Source organism: Nyctereutes procyonoides, unplaced genomic scaffold (assembly GCF_905146905.1).
Source record: "Nyctereutes procyonoides isolate TBG_1078 unplaced genomic scaffold, NYPRO_anot_genome, whole genome shotgun sequence".
Classification (NCBI taxonomy): Eukaryota; Metazoa; Chordata; class Mammalia; order Carnivora; family Canidae; genus Nyctereutes; species Nyctereutes procyonoides.
In genome coordinates, this window is record NW_026575052.1 from 32,036,245 (window position 1) to 32,062,134 (window position 25,890).

Below are 25,890 nucleotides of genomic sequence, written 5' to 3' on the forward strand. Positions count from 1 at the left end.
GATCATTCTTCTCAATGACCAGCTTCTGGTGGCTAACTTTTAACAAGTATACAGCAGAGTGGGGTTTGTTGAGACTTTCCACAGTAGAAGAAAAAATACGTCAGTTTAAATTAAACCCACTGCTAGCATGGTCTACATTTCCTGCTTTGTTAAATGGCTACTTGAATGCCAAGCTGCTTTCAAAGAAGTGTCTGGCCTGCTCCAACTTGCTGCAACGAACACCCCGGTCTCATACTGCTTGCATTATTGAAAATGTTTATTTTGACAGACATTTCTCAGCATACCTGCTTCCAAAAAACACATTCCAAAATACTTCAGATTATATAGTAATTATAAATCCCCTACTTTATAAGTATTAGAAAGAAAAACAAGAACGTCAACAACTAAAATGAGCTCCATAATTCATGCAACAACTGGAAGCATCAAAACTGAGAGACAGGGCGAGGTCTCCCAACAACTCTCACCTAAAACTAAGATCACCTAAAACCCACGGATACTGAAATGCAGGTGCTGTTGACCGTATATACTACCGCTCAGCCCCCCTTTTCTGTAAATCGCAAGGCAACACCTTATGGATCTCGAGTCTAAGAAGAAACTCATGTCACTTCAGAGAAGGTCTAAAGCTACCATTCTAAAGGAAAAAAAAAAAAAAAGAACCATGAGAATTTTAACAGTTCAGAAGGCATTACCTGGTGCAGGCTGTCGTTCATTCCACTCCGTTGAGATTAAGATTTCTATAACTTTTATGAGGTGTTCAGTATTCTCAGAGCTACAGAAAGGAGAGAAGAGTTTTATTAGAAACCTTTCTCCTAAACAACAAACTCACATTCACTTATACACACTCAAGTCAGTGTGTCTGTCGGGCATAAAGGTGCACATGCATCTGTGAGCGAGTGTCCTTAGAATAAGTTTAATGACCCATCAGGTTTGGACCACCCCCATCACCCAAAAATGCAATGCTCCTCTCCTTTTACCTTACCTGGCTGCTGGGAATCGGAAAAGCAGAGGGCTGAAGAGTTCAGAGAGTACTCTTGCATTCAGAAGATTCTTGCTGGAGGTTTGCGAGAGCTTGAAGAAATGTTTGAGCAAATACTGAAGCGTAAGCCAATACTGATGAGGTATGTTAGGTGCCCTAATGAGCTTCTTCAACAGCTGGATATATTCTTCAGAGCTTTGCACTTCTACAGTTTTAAAAAAAAAGAAAGAAAAGAAAAAAGGAAGATGAGATTGTTCCTAGATGTCAGTGACCAAACACCCAGAACATTTCTGTTCTTCTAGCCGCAGAAGAACGAGCCCTTTTAAATCAAGTCATCAGATGCAATGGACAGTACATTTGCTCTTCTCATTAGAAAAGGCGTTGTGAGCAAGGAGAAATCTCAAGTCAAATGGAAATGCAAGAAACTCTTGGGTGTTAAAAAAAACCGCAAGAGGATCAGGGTGTGCTGGCTGAGATCTGCCCTCTATTGAGCAGCTTCGAGTGTGATTGGCTGATTTGGAGGAGCATCAGATAAGCATCACTCGTTCTAACTTTGAAGGTTACGAACCACAGTTTCCTGTCCCCAATGCATTTAACTGAGCAATAAGCTCCTAAGCCTGAGAGTCCTCTTCCCTCAACACATCTTGTAATGGCCACTCGAGGAAAATGAGGAGAACCACCCCGGCCCATGGGTCCGGGTCCCTGGTTCCCCTGAATCCAAAGATGGCACTTGGAACACGGTGGCCTTCAGTGACGTAGTGAACTCTGTTAATGCTGATAAAAGGTCAACAATTAGCCATCTCAACCCATGGACAGTCCTCCTTGGCCAACGAGGACCTGGGTCTTGTTCCGGATGCCCTGGTAAGGGGGCGAACCGGCGCTACTGGGGAGGGAGGGTGCCAGGAGGGGGCCCGTTCCCACTAAGATCTCCTAGAACGTGACTCTTCATATGCAGGATTTACTAGAGTTTACACGCACCCCCGCATACCAATACATGCTCTTTGAGGTTCTCAGAACAGAAGACAAACCTTGGGCTAAATAAATCATCTCATTGTAAACGGCTACTGGAATGACAGGATTCGGTAAGTCCATAAGATAGCGTTTGAAAGCGTCTCCCAAGACTTGCACATCGATCATTTCCAAGTCCGTGGAGGCGGCATCTGCGACAGAAACATTTAAAAAAGGCATTTCAGATGTCGTACATATCGGTTGGGCCAATTTTTCTGAACATCTGACTTAAATATGACACACGAAAGGCAGCAGTGCAAGGACAGCTATAAAACTCTCGAGTATTTATCAGCAGTGCTTCTCACAGCGGTTGTTCCTGGCACTGCAAATAGAACAATTCTTCCTTGTGGAAGTCTGTCCCTCAAGTGCTGAGCATTGAGCGTGATGGCTCCTGCCCATGATGCCAGAGGCACGTTCCCAGACTGTGGGGCAACAATAAAAACAAAAAAATTGCCCCGTTAGGAGCTGCACTGTGTCCCTCTGCAAGTCATAGGGTGAGGCCCTAACTCCCATGGTCTCCGAAGATAAACGTATTTTGAGAAAAGGGCCTTGAAACAGGTGGTTCAGTTAAAATGAGGCCTTTAGGGTCGGGCTCTGATCCAACTAGGCTGGTGTCCTCGTAAGAAGAGGAAACGTGAACGCACGCAGGGACCCCAGGAACCGAAGCACAGAGGGAATGCCTTGCGAGGACGCGGTGAGAGGGTGGCCATCGTGAGCCAAGGAGAGAGGCCTCACAGGAAACCAAAGGTGCTGTGATCTGGGACGACCAGGCTCAAGGACGGTGAGAAGACAGGTTTGTGTTCGAAGCCCCCCAGGCTGTGGCATGTGGTAATGGCAGCCCTGGCAACTTACAGTGGCCCCCCGGGATTTCCAGGCCTTCTGGAGGGCGGGTGTGCCCTGCGAAGGCCTCTGTCCAGGGATGGCTAATCAGTAAAGGCTTCCGGAAAACCCCAACAGGAATGCAGGGGCCACAAATCCAGAGACTGCCTAAGTTCTGCGTTGCTCAATGCTGCATGCACCTCAGAGTTCATGGTATTTAGCTCAACAGAGCGAATGAACAAACGTAAGATATGTGGGATTTACCCTTTGATCTCAAAAATAGCCGGAAGGATATCTTTAACATTCTTAGAAAGTTTAGGCCCCTAAAGCTGACACGGTCTTCTGATGAGGATACAGCTCATCTCATCTGTGGCACTGAACGAGCCCAGAAGGGGGGACAAGGGGCGCCCGGGGGCTCAGTGGTTCAGTGTCTGCCTCCAGCTCAGGTCATGGTCTCAGGTCCTGGGTGCGCTCGGGGAGCCTGCTTCTCCCTCTCCCTCGGCGGCTGCTCCCCTGCGTGCGCTTCCACTTTCGGTGTCAAATAAATACATAAAGATCTTTGGGGGGAAAAAAATGACAGGATGAGCCCATCTGTCCAGGAAAGCCTCCGGCGGGAAAAGAGGTCGGACAGTAACGCCTCGGGGCGGCACCACCCCGAGCCGCGCTCTCCGTGCCCGGGTAGGAGAAGCCCCAGTGGCCCCAGAAGGAGGGGTGCTGGGGCCGGAAGGGCCGCGGGCGCCCCACGGCGGGGGAGGCCTCTGGGGCACCGGGGCCTTGAGGAGGGACCCGGGGGGGGGGGGGGGCCGTGAGGGAGCCCAGGACCCCAGGAAAGCTGAGGAGAGTGCGTGTGGTAGAGGACGTGCATTGATGAGCTGCGGGAAAAGAATGATTAAACTGAGCAGAGGGGGGAGGGAGGGGGAGAGCGCGCGCCAACCGCAGGCGCCACACGTGCAAGGCTGCCAGGCGGGGGCAGGTCCGCGCCCAGAGGCCCCGTCAGAAGTGACAGCCGAGCTGTGTGCGCCGCCAGCGCCGCCAAGGGACGTGCCACGGCCCCCAGCCCGGGCCCTTCATGCCCTGGAGGCTTCACTCACTAGGTCGCGCTGCCCAAGGAATATTACCTAATTTTTCCCCATCGTAAAGACGGTGAGAAGACCGCCTGGTGATGGCAAAAAACAAGAAGATGCCCAACGCTCCGCAGGCCGTCCCCCCGCTGCCCCCTCTGCGCCGGCGCCGGGCTGGCCCGCTCCACCAGCCGGGGGGTCCCCAGGGCCCGGGCGGCTCCCTCGGGGCCCCGCGCGCAGGCCGCCGGCCTAATGCTCGTGGACTGAGCTGTCACGGTCCTCAGGGCGATGGGACTCGCCCCAGCCCTTCTCTGAGGCGTGAGGCGTGTGGCAAAGAGCTTCACGCCTTGGAAGAAAATCGTCTTATCTCAAGTCTTGGGATAAGCCCCCTTCGCGACAAATCCACGAGCGTTGGTGACACGGCACACTGGTTTTTAGTTCTCCCAAGGTAACTTCTGAAGCTCCTGGGAGTTCCTGACTTGTTCTGGACGCCCCCTCTTCTGCGTTACAGCCTCCCTAGTGAGCTCCCCCAAGAGCCAAGGACGTCTGTTACGTGAGGACTTAGGTTAGCTGGGCGAGACCTGCACCGCCTTTCAGTCCCAGGGGGAGGAGTTTACACTCTGAGTGAGCTCAAGACAGGTAGACCAGCAAGCCCTCCACCCCCCACCCCCCCACCCCCGCTCCTCCCGAAGGCAGGGGGTGCCTCCCTGGCTGACCTCTACCTAAGTTCTCAGTGGAGGTTTTCAAGTCTAGTACCCCGCCCCACCCCCACCCCCCACTCTCCATGTCTGGGGACATTTCTGACTGTTACAGTTTAGGAACCAAGCTACTGGCATCTAGTGAGTAGAAGACAGGTGTGAGCTTAGAAAAGCCTCTTAAAAAATGAGGTAGAGCTGACCTATAACCCTATATATGACCCTAACAACACGATCTGGTCTTTGGTCATGTTACAATCACCAGTCAGTCCAGCTGACCCCTACCACCAGAGCTACAGAATTTCTCTTTCTTGTAATGAGAACTTTTAAAGAAAATGCCTGCTTCTGGGTAAGAGCCACCAAAAAAAATAAAAATAATGAAATGAAATGAAATGAAATAAATGAAATAAATAAAATAAAATAAAATAAAATAAAATAAAAAAATAAATCAGGAGAAAATTCAAATGAGAACAAAAATATAATTCACGTTAGGTCAATACAATGGAAAAAAAACAAAGAATAAGGACTTTTGGAATGAGACCAATTTGGATGCAAGTCCCAGCTTTGCCATCAGCAGTGACAAATACGGCTATCACAGGGGTAATATGGAGACAAAACAAAATAGTAGGGTGCTAATAAAGGTGGGTGTTGTCCTCTACATCTACCCCTTCCAGACACTGCTAACTTACAAGGTTGGTTAAAAGCCATGACTTCTTTTCTCTCTCTCTTTTTTTTTTTTTTTCTAAAGTAGGACTTATGCTTCCTCCAAGGTATGACAATACTTTTATGGACTGAAAGATCCTCAAGCTATAAAAAGTCTCCACTCCTAAATTTAGATGTTTACCCTTTTTTCTTCTCACAAAATTCTACTCGAATCACACAGAATCCAGGTGAAACCGGTTTTCTCCGGGTGGGTTTTGATCTCCAGTGGCAAAGAAAAACTGTCAAAATACATTGCTGACGTGATTTTTGGTTAGTTCTTCCATCTCAGAGGTGATGCAAAGATGTTTTCTACAGCTGAAGTGCATCATTTGTATTCAGTCACATTTAAAAGCTTAACCACGATTTCTCAAATAACTCCCGTGTCACTGGTCTCTGATGTCTACACACTTCCTGTGACCAATTTTTTGACCAAAACATGTATCTCAATTGCAACTAAGGACAAAATTCACTGTTTCCTTACCACTCTGGGTGAGGCTGTGAGAAGTAATGTACAAGTGTTCCACCTAGAATTCTCTGCCAGTCAGCTCCTACTGACCTACTCCAGCTGTTAAGGCAGGAGATACAGCCACCAAGGCACATGCCCTGCACATGTGTGAGGCTGGTTTCCATGCACAAAATAAAAATGAAAGTTTGAAACATTTCTCTTTTTTTTTTTTTCAAACTTCAAACACTTGGGTGGTGCATTTAAGGTGAAACTATTTACAGACAGAGATAGGATCTTTTTTTTTTTTTTCCCAGAACATCTTTTCTAGAAATTGTCATGAGCTGCCTCAACTTCACATTTTCATCCACTACGTTCTTCGCATGAGCACAGTTCCTACAAGAAGAGCCTCTTCCCAAATTTGGTTTCGTTCTTTCGGTTTCCAACATCCAAATTCAACTAAAATAATGTGAGGTGGGAAATTATCTTTTTTTTTTTTTTTTGGAAATTATCTTTCTAAAAAAAAAATTCTGGGGGAGAATGAAGAACCTGAAAGATCCTGCAAGTTAATACAGAAGATAATACTTGCTGGCACGATGGCCAGGGAATTTATTCACATGGGTGGTCTTATTCCGTTTGGCAAAGAGAAGGAACAAATAATGAAGCCACCACTTGGGTACATTAATCGGTGTCATTTACCCAATGGTGTGCTGGAGCTGGCCTATTCTTAGGGGCCACCTGTGCTCAATGCTTTCCACGTTGGGGTTCAGTGATGACACGTGGCAGCCTGAGACTGGCCGAGGCGGGCATATTCACTCCGTGGAAGCGGCCAATTGCTACAAACCAGGGTCCCCCTGCCTCCCTGAGAGCTGGGTTTACCAGCACACCACCAAATGCAACAGGCCCGTGATGTTACCTCCTATAAACACGGCACAAGAGAGCAAATGACCACGAAAGGAAGAGCAAAAAAATGTTACAAAGGAGAGGAAAATGGAAAAGGTCAGAAGAGACATTTGTTAAATGACATGGACTCATAAGTATTTTTTAAGCTGATCCAGATGAATCCGACGTAGCCAACTACAGTCAGAGAAAGATGGTCGGTAGGCAGAGCCAGAGAAATCCCAAAGGGGGCGCTTCTCTCTTCTGCAAGTCCTGCGGGGCCCAGAGGCTCTTGGCTATGAGGACAGGCCACATGCCTGCAGGCAGGCGTGCACACACACCCCGACCCAGGACACGGACATCGAAGATCAGTGCCGGCTTGCCCCATCACCCTAATAGGGCAGAGGGAACCGTGCGTGATTTCTGAGCTCCCTCCAACTTAGAACTCTGCGCTTTATCTGACACCCAAAGGTAAGGACTGTGTTTCCCGTTTGTCTTTCTAGCGCCACGACACTCACCACAATCAAGGAGCTGTCGTAACTCAGCCGGGTTGCTGGAGCTCGGTGTCCTGTATAGAGTTGAACATTCCAGACCTAAGACACAAAACAGACTGAGCATGCAAAACACAGCTCTCTGGAGAACCTGTGAGCCTGCTGCCAGAAAGACATTCCAGTTTCCATCCCATATCTACTCTAGATGTGTACCGAGTATTCTTGGAAGTGAAACCCTACTATTAATCTTAGCTGGCATGTCAATGATTTTGGCAAAGCCATCTGGCCACGAAGGGAGCAAGTTAATTGTATTTATTAAATTATGGAGCATTTAATAGTTTCCATACAGTAAGTACATGTTACCGTGGAGTCAGAAATCGGACCAAGGTTATTTCCGCACTACGCGGCGACAGAGAGCTTGTGTGTCTGGCTCGCAAGTAGCAGATTTAACGGACACCCGACAGACAGAGGCAAACTGCGACAGCCCCGGAATAAGACTCGATGACACATTAACGGAGCCCCTTGACCGCTGATTACCTTTCTTTTCAATGGCTTCCAGGAGCTTCACCAGCAGAGGCGGAGCGATGTCGGGAGGGGCAAACTGCTCTGCAAGATCCGGAAGGGCCAAGGCTGCAAACAAACAGAATCCTATGGTTATTCGATTGGGGTGATCGAATGCATCAGGCAACAGGGAGGAGAAGTGAGACGCAAGCAAAACAGTTGAGCTGTGACACTAGCGAACTCAGGCCTGAGCAAGACGGAGCGCGGTGCTGGGCCCTATTCCCGTGGGGCCTCTCCCTGCAAGTTTCAAGGACGGGGGCCCAGATGACAGGCCGCCTCTCTCCGGGGACACACTCAGAACACTTAGCTGGAATCCAGGACTTCCCTGCCTGACTGGCCTCTCAAGCCTCCTCCCCAGCTCCGTCCTCCCCAGGGCAGGCCTCCCAGGGGCTGGGCCCTGGGCCCAGGCTGGATGTGTGGGGCTCGGGGTGGGACTGAATTCGGATGTGCCGGAGGCTGGGGAGGTGGGCTACTCTCCCCACATCACCATCCTCTGGGGCAGAACGTGGGACCCAAGAAACCGAGATTAAATTCACTATGAAGGAGTAACTGCCCAGGTAGGAGGATGGAACAGATTTGACCGAACAGTCCGTTCACGTGATTTAGAACTTTAAAATATTTAGACGCAGGGCACTTGCAAATGATTACCGGCCCCGTTAACGTTCAAATCAAGCCCCTGTGTACCCCCACCACCTGAGCCTTCGTTGGCTGACATTCTGGTCAGTCGGTACATTCTGGTCAGTCGGTAGCTTAAGAACATGTGATGCTTTCACCGACTGGTTTTTGCAGGCGACAGCTCCGTGTTTCACCAATCGCAGTGGTACGAGAAGAAACGAACTGGACGGCACACTAACAACGGCCCTCAACATCACATTTATAACTGCGGCGTCGCTCCCAAAATACACAAAACCACTTGAAGTAAAAATATCCATCTCATAATACACCAGAAGAGGGAGCTAAATATATTCACCTCATTTTTCTCAAACTCCAAACTACACCTAAAGGACAGTCTACATGAAAATACCTACAGGTGCAGCCTTTACATTAGCCACCAATACGTAACCTTTTGACACTCAAGGTTCATCACTGTGCAGTCTTACCTAGGAATAAATAGGCAACATATGATTCATATTTATTTATATAAATATAATTACATTTATAAATTAAACTTACATAATTTATATTTGTATAATTTAAGAAAGGTTAAATATAATTTTCAGTGAGATCTTAGTGGTGGGATTATGATGACTCATACAGTTAAGCAGATCTTTAATGGGTTAAGCAGATCTTTAATGAAACCCGTCTTCCTAATACTAAGAGTCATCACAGATGAGATTCCTGATGCAGTCAACCTCAGAGAATTAAGTATGATTTGCGCCATTTTACGAACCCTAAACCCTGTGGTCTAAGAGCCTTCTGGACCGCAGTGTGCCCTGGGAGAGACAGGCACATGGGATCCGGCCACCTAACTCAACTGGCCGCTCAAATACCCAGGATAAACGGAAGAGAGCTAGCTTGGGGAAGAAAATCCCACAGCCGCACCATCCAGTAGAACCTTCTGTGATGACAGAGATGTGTTTTGGATGGCTGTGCTATCCAAAAAAGCAGTGGCCAGCCAACTAGCCGCATGTGGCTGGGAGTGCTTGAACATGTAGACACAACTGATGAACTGCATTTTTTTCAGCTGAAACAACCACGGGTGCTAGCGGCCACAGTATAAGAGAGAGCAAAGCCCCATGGCCTGAGCAAGGACAGGTTTTTGTCAAGACCAAACCAAAGATTCCCGAGTTGGCTCTGGGCTACTAAGACCCCACCATAAAGCCATCCCTGGGGACAGAGCATCTGGACACAGAGCTCATCGAGATCTGAACTCAGGGCATGAATAGTCCGTCACAGCTTCCCGGGTGACTCTGTCCAGCGGCACCATCACTTGAACACATTACGGACTTCGTAAGGGAGGGACAGCCGGGCCACTGACTTTCTAGACAGTCACTAGGCGCAGAGCTGAGTGGGAGTGACATCTCTCCCGTGTCTCCCGCACCTGCCCGAGCCTATGATCACCTGAAGAACTTGCTGGGAAGACAGGTTCCCGGGTCCGACCACCACCCTCATCCCCCCTACCATCAGGAGGCCCAGGCATGAAGCTAGTGATGTAGTTTGGGTTAGTACTACGTCTTAGGACATGCGATCACGGTAAGAAAGCCAGCAATGACATGCCCCACATCTCTAGACGTTATAATGTGAGCACAGCCAAAAAGCACTGAAAATACCAGATGTCTCGCAAGTTTCATTTACTCTTTTTCATTAAAAGCCTTGTAAAATCAGGCTACACTGTGAGGTGAAAAGAGCATATACCGTTTCATTTCCTCTGATAAACTATAAACTACTTCCTCTGGCCTCAGAAGATTATCAGCTCACAAAAATGTTCTCCCTGCAAAATGCCTTCTGCACTGAACAAACTGATATGCATCGTCCTATCAGCATAGGCAAGAGGAAAACAAGGCTAGAGAAACGGTGTGGAGAAAATACTAGTTTGGAATCCATGGTAGTGTCTCTCTTTAGGCTTCTCAAACTTACAGGTCTTAGTGAGCACAGCCCTAGATACAAAAAGGTGAAGATTAACTAGTAAATACACAATCACACATGGCCACACATGCCCTGTCCCCCTGTCCGCACCCTCATAAATTTTACTCAGGCCTTTTTTTTTTAATTAAAAAAAAAATCTTTAAAGTTGGCAACTGAAAATGGAATTACTTAATAAAAGGTTTATCTCCTCCCAGAATCTTATCAACACCATCATTTCTGCAGGCAAATTTGAAAGTTAAATTAACTGATAATTAAAGATTTCACCTAATTGCAATTGAAATATGCACCCAGCAGTTGTTTTAGAACTGGGCTGGCAGCTACTATATATATAGAACAGGGTTTCCATCTTCTCTATGTATTCCCTTTGGCTTGAAGAAGAAAAAAGAAAAGAAAAAGTCAAATCTTCTTATGTTAGACTTTTCTAGGTTTCCTTGGGGGAAAAAAAATTGGTAGTTTACCTTCAGTATCCTGAGCTACAGAATCTCACGTGTTTCACTCAAAAACTGTTACATCAAGAGGCAGTGAAGCGTCCAACTGGGGGGGGGGGGGGGCTCAGGAGGTTAAGGGTCCAACTTGACTTCGGCTCGGGTCATCATCTCGGGGTCGTGAGATCAAGCCCTGCCTCAGGCTCTGCCATCAAGTGTGGGGCCTACTTGGGATTCTCTCTCTCCCCCTCCTTCTGCACCCTCCCACCCTGTTCTCTCTCTAAAAATAGGATGCGGAGAAAAGGGAACCCTCTTACACTGTTGGTGGGAATGTGAACTGGTGCAGCCACTCTGGAAAACTGTGTGGAGGTTCCTCAAAGAATTAAAAATAGACCTGCCCTACGACCCAGCAATTGCACTGTTAGGGATTTACCCCGAAGATTCAGATGCAATGAAACGCCGGGACCCCTGCACCCCGATGTTTCTAGCAGCCATGTCCACAATAGCCAAACTGTGGAAGGAGCCTCGGTGTCCATCGAAAGATGAATGGATAAAGAAGATGTGGTCTATGTATACAATGGAATATTCCTCAGCCATTAGAAATGACAAATACCCACCATTTGCTTCAACGTGGATGGAACTGGAGGGTATTATGCTGAGTGAAGTAAGTCAATCGGAGAAGGACAAACAGTGTATGTTCTCATTCATTTGGGGAATATGAATAATAGTGAAAGGGAATATAAGGGAAGGGAGAAGAAATGTGTGGGAAATATCAGAAAGGGAGACAGAACATAAAGACTTCTAATTCTGGGAAATGAACTAGGGGTGGTGGAGGGGGAGGAGGGCGGGGGGTGGGGGTGAATGGGTGACGGGCACTGAGGGGGACACTTGACAGGATGAGCACTGGGTGTTATTCTGTATGTTGGTAAATTGAACACCAATAAAAATTAATTTATTAAAAAAATAAAAATAAAAAAATAAAAATAAAAAATAAAAAAATAAATTGTCACATCTAGTGTTTGAAAAGCACTGTGATAACCACCAGGTACCTACCTAGGGCAACACTAGAACTTTTCCCAAAGAGACACCAGAATCTCAAGGATAAAGCTAGATGTACATAGAGAGGGTACAGGTACTCTTCTTGTAACATGTCTAGTGGATTTCCCACAGAGTTAATGTTGACATAAACTATTAAAAAAACAAAAACAACCTATTATTCAAACATCTGAATCATTACAGCTGATTCAGGTTTTGCAATGGAAGTTTTAAAAGAGAAATTTTATAACCTTATTTTTTTGAATAACAATTCAGGGATTTCCTATTCCCTAGTACAAAATCTGTGATTCAGTCCATTTCCCCTTTCAAATATTTAAACATAAGGGAACACGAAGCCCTACCCAAGAAGTCTTTTAAAGTTCACATGTTCTACTTCAGGCTGCAGGATCAATCGACATCAAAATCTAAAAAGTATCTCAAGGCAAAATACTAATTATTTCAACAATCCTAAAATCAACTATTCCTCTAATTTTATTAAGTACGCAAGGTCAGTGTTTCCTTTTCCATTACATGCCGTTTTAAGACATCCCAGCAGGAAATGACAATTGCCAGGCACTACCAAATTTGGCAAGTCGTTCTTTGAAAGGCCCCTGATAAAGCACCACATCATATACTTCAATAAACTAAAGCATAATGGAACTAAAATTAAAAAAAAAAAAATACAGATCATATATGGTCACTATCAAAGAAAACACAAAATGACGCAGTGTGACCCTCATGATGTTTATCTATAAATTGTTACTGGGTTTCATCTTCCAGACAAATTTTTATACCTGAATGAGGAATGCTTTTTGGCTCTGAAGCCTGCTGCAGCCAGGATGCAAGTCTGGGGAGCCAAGTCCACCCTTAAGAACCTGGATGAGTATGCAGATTCCCCCGCTAGAGTCCAACACTAAGTTTTTGACTTAGTGGGATCAGTTTTCACCAAAAGAAATCAGTATTACTTAAGGAGAAAGAAGAAAGAACAGCAGAAGGCTCTAGAAGTAACAGAGCCAAGACACAGACTGCTTCCCAAGAGGAACCAGCCTTCAACACTGATAGGAACACCAATGAACTAGGTGTCCCCGACTGTAGAAAGAATTTTTGATGACACATCAAGACGCTGCCTTTTCCATTAGTTCTATTTTTCTACCTTAACCCTGGTGACAACCAATCACATGGAACAGGAGAGCTTTCTCGCCAAACTCAGACCCTTCCCAAACCACGAACATGGACAGGCCTGAACAGTCCTTGGGCACCAGTGGTGTGTGGGAGACAGTGGCATTCCTCACGTTAAATGGTGCCAACGCCGCTACAAAATGCAAGATGAAACCAGCACACAGCTGCACCTTTTGGAGGCGGTCTCCATAAAAAAAGATATTTCAGAGTCAGTGCCTGGCAGGGACGAATGGAAAGTTTAAGCTGAAATTCTGGGACTCCAGAGACTGCCCAAGCCGAGTATTTCATTACTGATGGAAGTAGCTTGGAAGTACATGAAAAACTGCCACTTACCTTTTAAAATGTCATACAAATACACAGAAAAGAAAGTGTATGTGCAAGGCGTGGGTCAATATTAAATCAAGATGTTTGTCGATTAACTGTTGCCAAATCAAAATTTTATTTCTCTCTGAAAACGACCTCTCTCGTTATTTCAAATGAAAAATATACATTCTGGTGGGCAAAAAAAATGTAACGAATCCCAAAGCTTTTCTGAAATCAATTGTATAAGCACGTTCATGCCTTAGGTCCATAATGGTTAATATCCTGACATTTAAGCTTTTTAAGTTTCTACTGGCACAATGCCAACACACGCTGGCTGAGACAGTATAGCTAAAAAACTAAAACAAAGCCAAAAGCCAGTATGGTTTCCTTTGCTTTGAAACACACCTGTTCAATCAGCAGTAGTGCAATTATTAAAAGCACACGTGGTTTAGAGCCAATGAGACCGGGGATTTCATCTTGGTTTCCCTACTTACTGAGTCTATTTCTTGGACGTGTTAATTAACTTGAACCTCAGCTTCTTCATCTGTAAAATGGGAATAATTATGAACGCAGTAAGGATTGAATGAATTATATGGATAAACACGGCAGGCACAGTGTCCAGTACGCAGAATGCACAAACTAATGGGTAGCTGTTATGAATTTGGAATTATTGATGTAATCTTTTACACTATTATAGATTTTTAATTGTGATGGCAACTTTTAAGACCAGAAAGTATTATAAACGAGACAAAAAGAATTTTCAATGTTTTTTGAAAGATTATTTCGTTTACATAAACAAAATGATCTTTTCAGAAGTCCTACCTAAAATATCACATTATTTTCAATATATTGCCCTTGTTCCCCTATCAAGTATTTGAGTTATTATCCTTGAGTTTTCTGACCGTAAAATAAAAACGGAGCTGGAATGATATCCAACGTAGTAGAAACAAGGACAGTTTCTTCAGGAGGGAGGAGAAAAAAAAAAAAAAGTATGGGGGGAAAAATAAAAAGGAGTCGCATCTAAGTGGAAAGAAATCTTCAGCCATAACTACGTTATTTTCAGAGATAAGTCGTCAGAGGGAATGAAAAGACCTGTCAACAGATTTAAATAGGAAGTTTGCAAATCTCTTCAGACGCCCTAAACTAATTAGTCTTTAATATCTTTATCTTCTCCCACTTATCCCTTCTGCTCCACAGCTTAAAAACAAATGAAAGGGATCTGAGATCTCTGCCCATTTAGTTTTGTTTCTAGACCACAGCCTGGTATAGGACACAGACAGCAGGCAGAGATCTTATTAAACAGAAGCAGGCAGTACAGCTTTGCTTTGGACGATGGCCTTAGCTAGAACCTCAGGGCTGAAAGATCACTGAAAGCAAGATCAGACTTCCTCTTTGCCAGGCTAGCCTCGAGAATCACGAGTGTCGCCACCCAAACTGGAGTCTCAGTCCAAGACGACAACTGATGGTGTACGGCAAACATTAAAATGCTTGGGCAGGAGGTGAGTGAGAAGAAAGAGACTCCCCTCTTCACACCCCAGGGTGTCACTTACAGGTGAGTCCCTGGGACTTTGGGGGAAGGGGGCCCACTGGCTTAGGAAGATTTCACAGGAAGCGTGGCTGAGCAGCCACCAAGAGGGAAAGGGGGAAGGGAAATCACAGGACACAGCACGGTGGATGGGTGCTGGACCACGTGTGGCCTGGATACCCCTGAACGTCCACTGGGAGTCACAGCTCCACACCCACGCAGGCTTTCATTTCTTTATTCCTAGCAGCCCTTATTATCCCGCCTCCAAAGGCGAGGAAGTTGAGCCTTGCAGAAATTAAGTCATGTGGTCAAGGTTGCGAGGCTTATTAACAGAGTCCCGAAGTTCCGCTTGTACCTGTTTTCCCCCCTACCCCCCCCCAACCCCTGAGAGCCTACAAGTCAGTCCCAGTAAGGAAAGAAACCTACTTTGCCAGACAGAACTTGCTGCCAAATCTCCCTAATTTACAGGGGAGCTATGATAATAGTGTTGCACAACACTCAGATACCTGATGCTTGATCCCACCCGTGGGGAGCCTGGGTACCTTCTGGCCTGCTCAATACGGCTACCCGGACTAACGCCAGTTCCCGTGCTCCTCCCAGATAAGCAAGGCAGCACCTTCTCCCTCACCGTAAGGTATTTCTTAATGTGGGTAATTAATACCCTCAACAGAAAGCACCGAGAGCCCCTCCAGCAAGAGGCAGGGCCTCCAGGTGAAGCTGCAGAGCCACTCGCTTCTCTCCCTTTGGTATCTGACCACAGATTTCAGTCAAACGCATAAAAATATAAATGTTAGGGATCCCTGGGTGGTGCAGCGGTTTGGCGCCTGCCTTTGGCCTGGGGCGCGATCCTGGAGACCCCGGATCGAATCCCACGTCGGGCTCCCGGTGCATGGAGCCTGCTTCTCCCTCTGCCTGTGTCTCTGCCTCTCTCTCTGTGTGACTATCATAAATAAATAAACATTTATAAATAAATAAATAAATAAATAAATAAATAAATAAATAAATAAATAAATAAATAAATAAATGTTAAAAATGTTTCAAATTCATAAAGCAGGGTCTTCCGATGTAACCCGAGAGGCCCCCCCATCTCTCAAGAATTAATGATCCTCTGATCAGAAAAGAGCACAGAAGAGAGAACCTGTTAAGAGATCACCGGTTTGAAATGGGAGACCTGAAAGAAGCATCTTGACCTAGGCGGGACCCTCACGAACTTGAACTTGCGAGAAAAGCAGGACGCTCTGCAGGACCAAGGAGCAAGTGCCAGAAGAGGGAGGAGCTGCCCAAGAGGCAGATTGGCCCAGCAGGGTGGGACCAGCCTCTTAACAAAGCCTGGATGGAAATCAGAGGAAAGAACCCCAGATTCCATTCTAATAACTACACAGAGAGCTGGGGCTTGCTCTCTGGCGTTTTAAAATACACCAAAAAGTTGAAAGAATTGTACAGTAAGTGCCCACAAGCAACATGTGTCATATTTCATTACCGATCAATCCATCAATCCGTCTTACTTTTCGTGAAGCATCTCAAAGTGGGCGGCAGAAAGCAGCTGCTCCAGACTGGGCTGCCTTGCCCGGTTTCTCCCCCAGCCCCATGAGGGAGCTTTAACTACCAGCCTGGCCGTAGCCGGGGAGGGGACTTCGGAGAGGGAATTAAGTTTAACCAAGGTCACGAGAGCGGGGCCATCGTGATGGCCATGTGAGAGCAGGAAGAGAGGCCACAACAGCGTGCAAGCCAGGGAAGGGCCCTCGCGAGAACCCAACCAAGCTGTCCCAGACCCCAGACATCCAGCCACCGCCTGAACCGGGATGAAAAAGCGTCTGTTGTTTCGGCCACTCGGTCTACCGTATTTTGTCACAGCAGCCCAAGGTGACCGAAACATCGATTCGCTACACCCAAAGAAACGGCCAAGTCTAGAACAAAATCAGTGTCAGATACGAATTCTATAGGGACTTCGGAAAGTTAACCTTCCAGATGTGTCAGAATATTCACAAAGGCAGGACTTCCTACACTTCATCGTGCTTGTGAATCACCTGACTTGGATCTGGGGGGGGCCACAGGGCTCCGCCTAGCCCACAAGCTCCCGCATGAAGCCCCTGCTGCTGGTCCCTGGAACACACTTTGAGTAGCAAGGATGGAGGAACCCCCAGATCGCTGTGGGAGAGGAAATCCCAGCAGCTAACCGTCCTACTTCATACCTGTCGCCGAGATGTCCTGACCTTCAGGGCCTCCACCAGCTCCCAGGAGCCCAGCATCTAAACGGGTGTCCCGCAGATGATGGGACTGACCCGGGGGAGGGGGGGGGGCTGGCCATCAAATCTAATCAGATCTGATATCATACCTAATTAGATATCGAAAGAGAGACATTAGGAGCAGAGGCCCTGCGGCCCCGTACACCTGCGTACTGTGGCGCATGGGGACAGGGATCACACGGGTCATCACCTGCTAACGTCCCACGGTCAAGATCGGGCTGAGGACTAGCACTCAGTTCCCCTGACCTCCCAAAGAAGCTCCTCCCACCTGGTCTCATTTCAAGGGGACTCAGATGTTTACGTCCCGCTTGGAGGAGAGGAATAGGAAATACTACCGCCACCAGGACCGCGAGTACCCACACTACTACTGATACTGCTTCTACCTATAACTGAGACCTCTCGTGTACTTAACACTTAGCACTAGAACTGTGCTCAGGGTTTTATCTCATTTAATCTGTGCAACTTTGTGAAGTACTGTGACTGCCTCCATTTTACAGCTAAGGAAACTGAGATTGAGAAGAGTTAGGCACAGTAGCCAAAGCTGTGCAGCAGTAAACCCTCCCTGAAACTTGGGTGCCTCCTCAGGGAGATGCACTGTAGGACTCCATTTGGGGGGGGGGGTGTCACAAAGCTATGAGAAGAGGATAAGGATCGTAATGGATGGGCAAGAAGAGGCACCCACAGTGACAACCCTTAATGACAAGAGGGGCATTTGTTCAGTGTGAGCTTGGGCTGGTGGGCCAGCTTCTAGCCATCACCTCTGCTTTATCAGGACTGAACCCCTGCCAGCCCACTCGGCCAGGCTAAATATTTTGAGGACGGCATTTATTAAATATTTTCTCATAAGGCTAAACTAAGCGCATTCTTCCCCAAGGATGTAATGGGTTTCACTCAGCTAAATATAGCTGGCTAGCTTATCACTTTCAGCAAGGTACAGATGGACGATTCTGGTTAATCATCAGGTGGAGAAAGAGCCCGGCAAATAATTGACAAATGCATGTATGTTGTAACTTCTATTTCAACGGATCCCAAAGTGAAATCTTAGTAAGATACACTTGATAGGTACAGGAAAGGACTTAAAGTGCTCATGATCAGAGAGGGAGAGAAAAGGAAAAGGATTACCTGTCTATGGTATTGGGAAGAAAACAAAAACAAAGCAAAAAAGACAAGGGGCCAGAAAATAATGAACAGAAAATTCCCTATTCAGCTACTGCAGAAAAAAATCATGTAAGAAAATGTGTAGTCAGATTAAAAAAAAAAAAAAATCTTTAAAAAAATCACTGATACACGAAACTATCCACTTATAATAAAGCAACCGTTAGCAATTTTAAGATAAAATAAACACAATCCTTAATAATTTTTAAGGATTTAGATTAAAAAACTTAAAAATGGAGCAGTATGCTTTCACTACCTTTGATAAATGTGATGAATTCTGGGGGGCTAATGAGTTTCCCTAGCTCATGATATACTAACGATCACCAGTGAACTGAGCAGATTACTCACCTCTCAGGTACAGAAATTCATGGACTTCTACACCAGATGCAATTTCCCTTTTAAGGGTCACTATTTTAGAAGGATCAATTTGGGCGGCAGTTGGACCACCGTCACTAAATTCTCAAAAAACAAAACAAAAAACAAACAAACAAAAAAACCCCCCAGGTTGATACATAGTACTACGCCATAGAAAGAAGCTAAAATGAAAAAAAGGAAACACATCGACGGCTGCTATCTGAGGAGTGGATGTATTTTGCAACTGCTTACAAGTCAGCAGGGGGAAAGCAGCTATGTCCAACCAGCTAGGGCGACCTGTTCAAAGAAAAGGAGTGAAGTCAAAAAGATGAAGCTGGACCCAGAAACGGAACTGTTCCATCAGCCATTCTGATCAATAACTTGGGGTTCTTGAGAGAAAACACACTGTGACAGTTAGAAGATGTCATACTGCTGAAAGCTCCCAGATGGAAGACGCGGGTTTAACCAGAATGGAAATGAGTGCGATGCTGGGCAGGAGGAGGTGCCCCTGGGGGACACCCCGGAGGGAGAAGCCATCACCCACCCAGGGGGGCTCCTTTCTGCCTTCCTGCCTCAGGGCCACCTCTGTCCTCACGACAGACCCTGACGGCCTGGGCTGTCTCTCTCCTGCACCACTTCTGTCTCCGGGGGAAAGGGAAGCGATAGGGCCTGAACCCCAGGAGGGGGCGAGTTTTGTACATTTTGTTCTATCAGATTAGGCCTCAGTGACTCTCTGAATTATGAGCTGTCAACTTCTTTTTCATCTGCTATAGAATATGCTTCTTAGAAATTGAGGCTATAAATAAAACAACAGATGTTTTTTGCTGGCTTCAACAGGAGCTTGGGTAATTTTTTTTTTTTTCAAAGGGGCTAGAAGTTAAGAGAATTAATTCCAAAAGGATGTACTAGGTTTCCCCCTGTTGGTCACTTTTTGCATTATCCTACTGAAGCCACAAACTCGTTTTACTCTTTTGGGGGCCACGGTATGTAAACTACTGAAGAAACTAGGAAGGGCTTTGTAACATATTGCATCGTCTCTGTGACTTCTACTTAAAAAAAAAACAAAAACAACTATTAAACACCTTACCTATGCTTGTAACTGGATGACACCAAAAAAACGATTGAAAAGCTACTGTGCAACAGGTGAGGGCATGAGTTCTAGAAGGCTCAGTAACAGGTTGGGAACTTTGAAGAAAACATTTAATACACCCCCCCAACCCACATATCAGTAAAGTGATAAGGTTTAGCTAAGTAATTCTAAACTAATTTCTAGATCTTAAAAGTTCTAACTGGAATGTTAAAGTTGAGGGAATCACAGAGCCAACATAAAACCACTGAATTACATCTCAAGATGAATTACCCCCCAAATAACCCTATTCTCTTTAGCCATTACGTCGTTGCACGGCACAGCTGACCCAAGTCACGGGGAGGCATCCTGGTCAGTGGCAGGCAAAAAGTTACTTCAAGTAAGGGGGGATGGGGTGGGGAGCGAACTGGTTAAATGAATTTAAAGAATGCAGGAAAAAAATGGAAAAATTTAATTCCGTTTCATTGGGCGACCTCAACCTATACAATTTCCAACGAGGGACCGGGAATCTCTTTGGAGCTCCTCTCTGCGCATCAGATCCAAACTTTGACTTTGTCAGGTGATCACACTCAAGAGAAGGAGAACATTTCTCCAACATCCTCCTCCCGGCGTGTGGCTCAAACCGGAGGCCGCTTCCTACTTGTTCTTTGACGTGTCCCTAAGTTGCAACCGGGACAGGGCCACCTAAGAGGCAGGCCAAGGGAAGCAAGGTGGGAGGGGCTGACACTCGCCGACCTGGATGCGGCTCGAGGCACCTGCTCCTTCCCAGGAGTCCCGCCAACAGTTCCATCAAGGACGTCCGTCTCACTGGGTACAGGGAAGGCGGGAGGGCAGAGGACAGCAAGGTCACTTGATCCGTGTCTGGCAGGGCCACGTCCGCCTGCACCTCAGACCCCCGGGGCCACAGGTACGCACTTTCCCTGAGCAGGTGCGTGTAAACGCAGCCCCGCTTGGCATCTTGAGATTTCTGACCAACACACGCAGGGATCCGGGGGAGAAGGGGGGCGTCCCCGCAAAACTGGCTCACTCAGGGAGCACACACGGCCCTGGCCGAGCAGGCCCAGGGGTTCGTCGGGGTAACGGTACTCCTAGGTGGGTGCTCTGCAACCGGAACCTGGGTCTCTGCAGTGGATCCGCTTCCTCCCAGGGCTCTTGGCATCCCCTCAGGCATTCAGAGACCGCCGTAGGAAACCATCCCCAGCCCAACAGGGGCAGAAATGACACAGCCAGGGCTGCCGGTCACATCTGAGGCTCTCGGGACCGAGACGCTAACGCTTATTACCGCGCACGGAGAATGCGCCAGGTACTAAGCTGCTTTAATGAAATCATCCCCCCTGAAGGGGCAGGTTGCATCAGCATCTCCATGTTACAGAGCGGGAGTGGCTCAGAGATGGCAGGTGATTAGTCCAGGCTCACCCGGGGCCAGGACTTCCCCGACAGAGGTCATCTCGTTGAGACATAAAGGTCCCTCCCCACCCCCACCCCCCAACCCTCGAGATCCTTCTTTACCATAGTGTTGGCTCACAGATTCCCTTAGGGCATCTGGTTTCCTTAAAGACTGCATCTTTTTTGGGGGTGTGTGTGGGGTACAGCTCAGCCCACCACCCTGGCAACTGGGACTGCCTAGAGCCAGACAACTAAGATAGAAAAAAAGAAAGAGCTGTCCAGATCAAGAACAGCCACTCTGCTCCGCACCGGCCCATTTCTCTACTGTCTTCTTCCGATTCTACGACGTTGTGCAAGACGCTGAGCTTATCTGACCTCTGCCTACCCAGCAAGGGAAGAACTTGCCAGTCGTGGTGGCCACCAAACACCCCAAATCTTTGAAAACCACACTGTGATACCAACCATCTCCACGGTCCTGCGTCCTACCAGATGATCATTTACTTTGGAAGAAAGGACACAGATACATACGAAAAGATGCCGAACAGAATTTACAGAAACAGTCACCAAGTAGAACATATTCCAGAAATTTGGAGACAGAAGGACTTTTAATACCCTGGAATGGTAGTGTTCAAGTATAAGCCATACACGTAATTTAAAATTTTCTAGTAGCCCCATTACCAGCACCAACGAACAGGAGAAAATATAATCTGTCGCTTAACCCTATTTATCCAAAATATTATCTCAACATAGAATCGATATAAAAGTTACTAATGGGCTATTTTCTGTTCTTTATTTCTTGTTTTACGCTCCCAGCACATCTCCGTTCGGGGCTGGCCGCACTTTCACGGCTCAGTGTGCCTGCGACACGTGACTGGGGGAAGGCACTAGGGCAGCGCCACTCCAGAAGACACAGCCGTCGCCTCCCCCCACCCCGTGTGGCAGTCTGCTGACCACAGCTGACAAAAGTGCCATTATCAGGGAAAGGCTGCCACAGTCCAGCTATTAAGGGAGACGGTCCAAGGTCTGCTTAGGTTCACGTCTTGACAACACGAGCCCCCATCGTGTCATTTCTAAGATTACACGAATGATCACATGTCTGACACTGGCCACAAGACAGACAAACACAGCCGGGTGGAGGGAGGGAGGTCTACGGAGCAGTCTAGGCAGGAGGAGGAGCCCAAGCGAGGGTGCTTTCTCCCTCGAGGGTAAGATGCTCCCATGCTGTGCTACTTTTTAAAGGCCCGCATCTTCCAATTCAAGGTCTTGGATGCAGCCCTCTTTCCAAAACATGCAATTTAATGAATCCACTCATTTAAAAAAAAAAAAAGTGGAAAACTATTTTTGCTCAGCTGTGTTGGTGACACTATTAAGTGCAGGCTGGGCACTTCCAAAGGCGGCAGGCAAGGTTGGAACAATCTCAGAGCATCTTGTTCTGTTAAATACCGTCACTCTTCTAACAGGTAGGTACCCGTGCTGCTTGCTCCCGGGTCCTACAACTTGATTCTTTTCCTAGTATGTGGAATGTAAGGCTTAAACCCAGCTCCTAACTGATGCTTCTTTAAAAAAAAAAAAAAAAAAAAAAAAAAAAAAAGGCTTTCACAGCTCAAATTTCTGCTTCCCTATTGGACCTGGAAGAAAAACTCTTTCCTTTAAAAAGTCAAAGCTGGTTATTGTTTTCCTTAAATGTGAAATACTTTTTTATGAGTGGCAGAAACCAGAAGTGGAAAGCAGTTCCCAGCTCAGATTATATGATAACAGTATACAAAGCGAAAAGGCACCCAAATCCAATATTATTATTTAGGAAAGGCAACAGGAACATAGATGACAGTGTCGCCCTCCAGACCTGTGGGCTCTTACTGGGAGAGGGCCGTGTGTGAAGGTAGCAGGGGTCACCATGCCTGAGTTTCAAAGGAGAGGTTTACAAGAGCCTGCCCTTATCAGACACTTGACATTTTGAGAGTTTATCAAGTTAACATGGCTTTCAAGGTGTCAATTTTAATGGTTTTAGCACTTGACTATGCAGGTCACAACTCGGTATAAGGTGCTACTTGATGACGGAACCCAGGAAATTCACTCTCAGGAGGAAGTGCGTGGTCTGTATAGTGTGTCCACACTGCCTGTGTTGAACAGCTAAAAAAGAAAGACTAATTTTAGATGTAAACCAGTGTTTCAAGAAAGAAGCTCAAGACTGCCAAGAGAATGTCAGCTTGGGAAGGTCATTCACAGCATGCGTCCCAAATCCATCTTACCGGGATGCAGAGCATGGGATCACTGAATGCACTGGTAAATGAGTCCTTTTCTCCCAAACTGTTCAAGAATTCTCGGTCTAAGAGAACCACCTGAAGATGAGATTTATGACAGACCGTGACCTATATAAGATCCTTAATTAAGAGATCTTACTTATAGTTTAATGCAAATGCAATTTGAACAATCACTTTGGAAGTGCTGTTGTTTGGGTTCAAATGATCCCCGTTTCTTTTTCCCCTCAACGGTGAAGTGTCTCCAAAGCCAGCATCTAGAGCAGGGATGCTCATTACTGCACCTTGTGCTTTGTGGGGTGCCCGGCACAGGTAAGGTTCTTCACGAACAGTGGTTGGAGCCTAACTGGCGTCCTTCTGGACCTTGGTTTTCTTGGACATATGCTATATGGACTGGGTTATCATCACTGGGATCCTTCCTTTCAAGTGCTCTATGACTATTAGGAGTTGGACTTGCTGTCTGGAAATAACTGAGCAAGGGGCGCCTGGGTAGGTTAAGCGTTCGACTCTTGACTTGGCTTAGGTCATGATCGGCGGAGGCGGGGCGGGGGGGTGTCATGAGATCAAACCACATGAGTCAGGCTCCACACAGGAGCCTTCTAAAGATTCTCTCTCTCTCTCTCCTTCTGCCCCTCCCCTCCAACCCATCTTGCACGCCTGCGCTCTCTCAATCAAATAATTAAGCAAATGTGTTCTGTATTTCTGCTAACAATACTGAATGTAAGCCCTGAGCAAATGTTTCACTGAGATTTTTTACACCCAAAAGAAGCAGCCCTTCTCTTGCCCAGGACTTGAATGTAATACACGAATAACTCAGGGATTACTGATGAACAAAAAAATACTAGGGTGTTGGGAAAAAATCCAAAGCCAACCAAACAAAAAACCCAAGTAACAGGTCATATCCAGTGAATGTTTGAAAATGTTAATCTGTTCCACAAAGACTGTTTAACAAAGGAAGAAGAACACTATCTTGCAGGACACAGGAAAAAAGTAGTATCGGAACAGAGGAATTTCAGATGCCGTAGGCACCTTTCCCCCATCCTCACGGACTGTCGCCACTGTATCATTCCCTCTGGGGACGTCCCACAGACAGTAAGCCAAGAGCATAGGGACCACTGCAATAACTAAAGGTTAGCCCCATGTACAGCAGGGTCACCGTCTCTCGGTTCTATCTTTTGCCAGACTCTCCAGTAGACAAGAGGGAGTGAAATTTGTGGGTATAGGGAACTTTGTGGCTCCTTTTGATGAAGAAGCACCTTTTATCACCCATCTGTCTATATTTCATGGAATTACGAATCCCTTTACTTGCTCCTATAATACAAACTGCTGAAGCAGTAAAGTGGCAGGCAGTGCAGGTGAGCTAGGCCTGGCGGGGCCCTGCAGCTCGCACCTCCCTGGCTCTCCCACCTCAGGCTGAGGCCCACGCAGCACCATTCCTCCCTGGTGGTATACTTCACGGTAGGGCCAGAGGGCCCCAGCCAGCATGCTGCCGCCCCCTCGGTTGCCCCTGCCCCGAGGGAGAGGCTCTCCACCCCAAGACGTGTGCCAGGGGCACCGCAACCCTGGCTCGGCAGGTCACCAACCTACAGCTGGCAGCATGCGTGCCCTGACCTCCAATGAGCCAGGCCTAGGCCAAAGTGAGAAACAGAAAGTTGATCTTGAGCATCTCCGTCTCCCTTTCCCAAACCTTTCCCCCACATTGGCAATATTCTTCTCTATTATTTCACTCTCTTGCTAATCAATCATCCTCCTTGGTCCATGAGACTGTTCAGTGCCTCCTGGTCTCTGGTAACCCCGCGAGGCTCAAAAACCAGCCTCTTCCAGAAGGGTCTGATCGACCATCACAGTGAAAATAGGAATGACCAGTGAAGTTTCATGTGTTATCACACAGAAGTACAGGGTTGACTTCAATAGGATCTCCAGCCACACTCTTCTAATTAGAGAATTCCAGGCATTATGTTCTCTGAAGACACACACCCACATATATGGCTCTTTAGTACTTTGCTATGAGTCATTAGACTGGGTCTCATTAAGATCATTACAATGCTCTCTGGTCAATGAAAGAGTTTGTGAAGCTGAGACCAAAGGATCAGTGAGGACACCAGCCATGCTCACTGTGCTTCAACCACAATCAACCTCTCACACCACAAAAGTAAACTTAAGAAATACTACAACAATACCTTAAAATTTCTATAGCACTTAAAAGATTGCAAAATGCTTTTTGTACTTTTTTGGTTTTTTTGTTTGATTGTTTTTGTTTTTTTTTTTTTTTTTTGATCTTCAAACTAGAGAGAGAGAGACACCTAAAGAGAACAGCAAGAAAAAAAAAGGTAGAAAAAGACACAGGTTAATAAATAAATTCAGGATGTTTACATTAAACACAGCAGGAAAACATATAGTTGGGGTCATCGATGTTGTTTTGAACAATGTGCTATTCTGAATAAACAAATACTTGGTTTTAAAGATTTCTGTGAATCCGCCCTTATGAATTCTGTGTCCTTTGCACTTGCAACCAGGTGCTTCGGAAACAAAGCCTAAAACCACACCAGAAAGGCACTTGGTTATCAAGCCTGCAAAGCCCATGTATTTGTGAGTTGTTTTTTTTTTTTTTAAAGCATTCTAAAGCAAAATGTCTTACAGACTGAAGTTCCAAACAATCACTGCTTTTTGGGAATTGTGCAAAGCATACATAACGTTCCGCACAACATAGGAACATT

At 46.5% G+C, this 25,890-nt stretch overlaps 1 protein-coding gene across 3 annotated transcripts in view; it reads right to left on the reverse strand.

Annotated features, from left to right (window-relative positions):
* Positions 1-25,890, reverse strand: part of PIK3R1 (phosphoinositide-3-kinase regulatory subunit 1) — an 82,724-nt gene that overhangs the window by 18,643 nt on the left and 38,191 nt on the right. For all 3 annotated transcript variants that reach the window (XM_055331414.1, XM_055331416.1, XM_055331415.1), the window contains exons 3-7: positions 7,611-7,703; positions 7,101-7,175; positions 2,005-2,136; positions 980-1,181; positions 690-769 (exon numbers count right to left, since the gene is read on the reverse strand). In XM_055331414.1, coding sequence (XP_055187389.1) covers positions 690-769; positions 980-1,181; positions 2,005-2,136; positions 7,101-7,175; positions 7,611-7,703 — 582 coding nt within the window. The remainder of the gene's footprint in view (positions 1-689; positions 770-979; positions 1,182-2,004; positions 2,137-7,100; positions 7,176-7,610; positions 7,704-25,890) is intronic.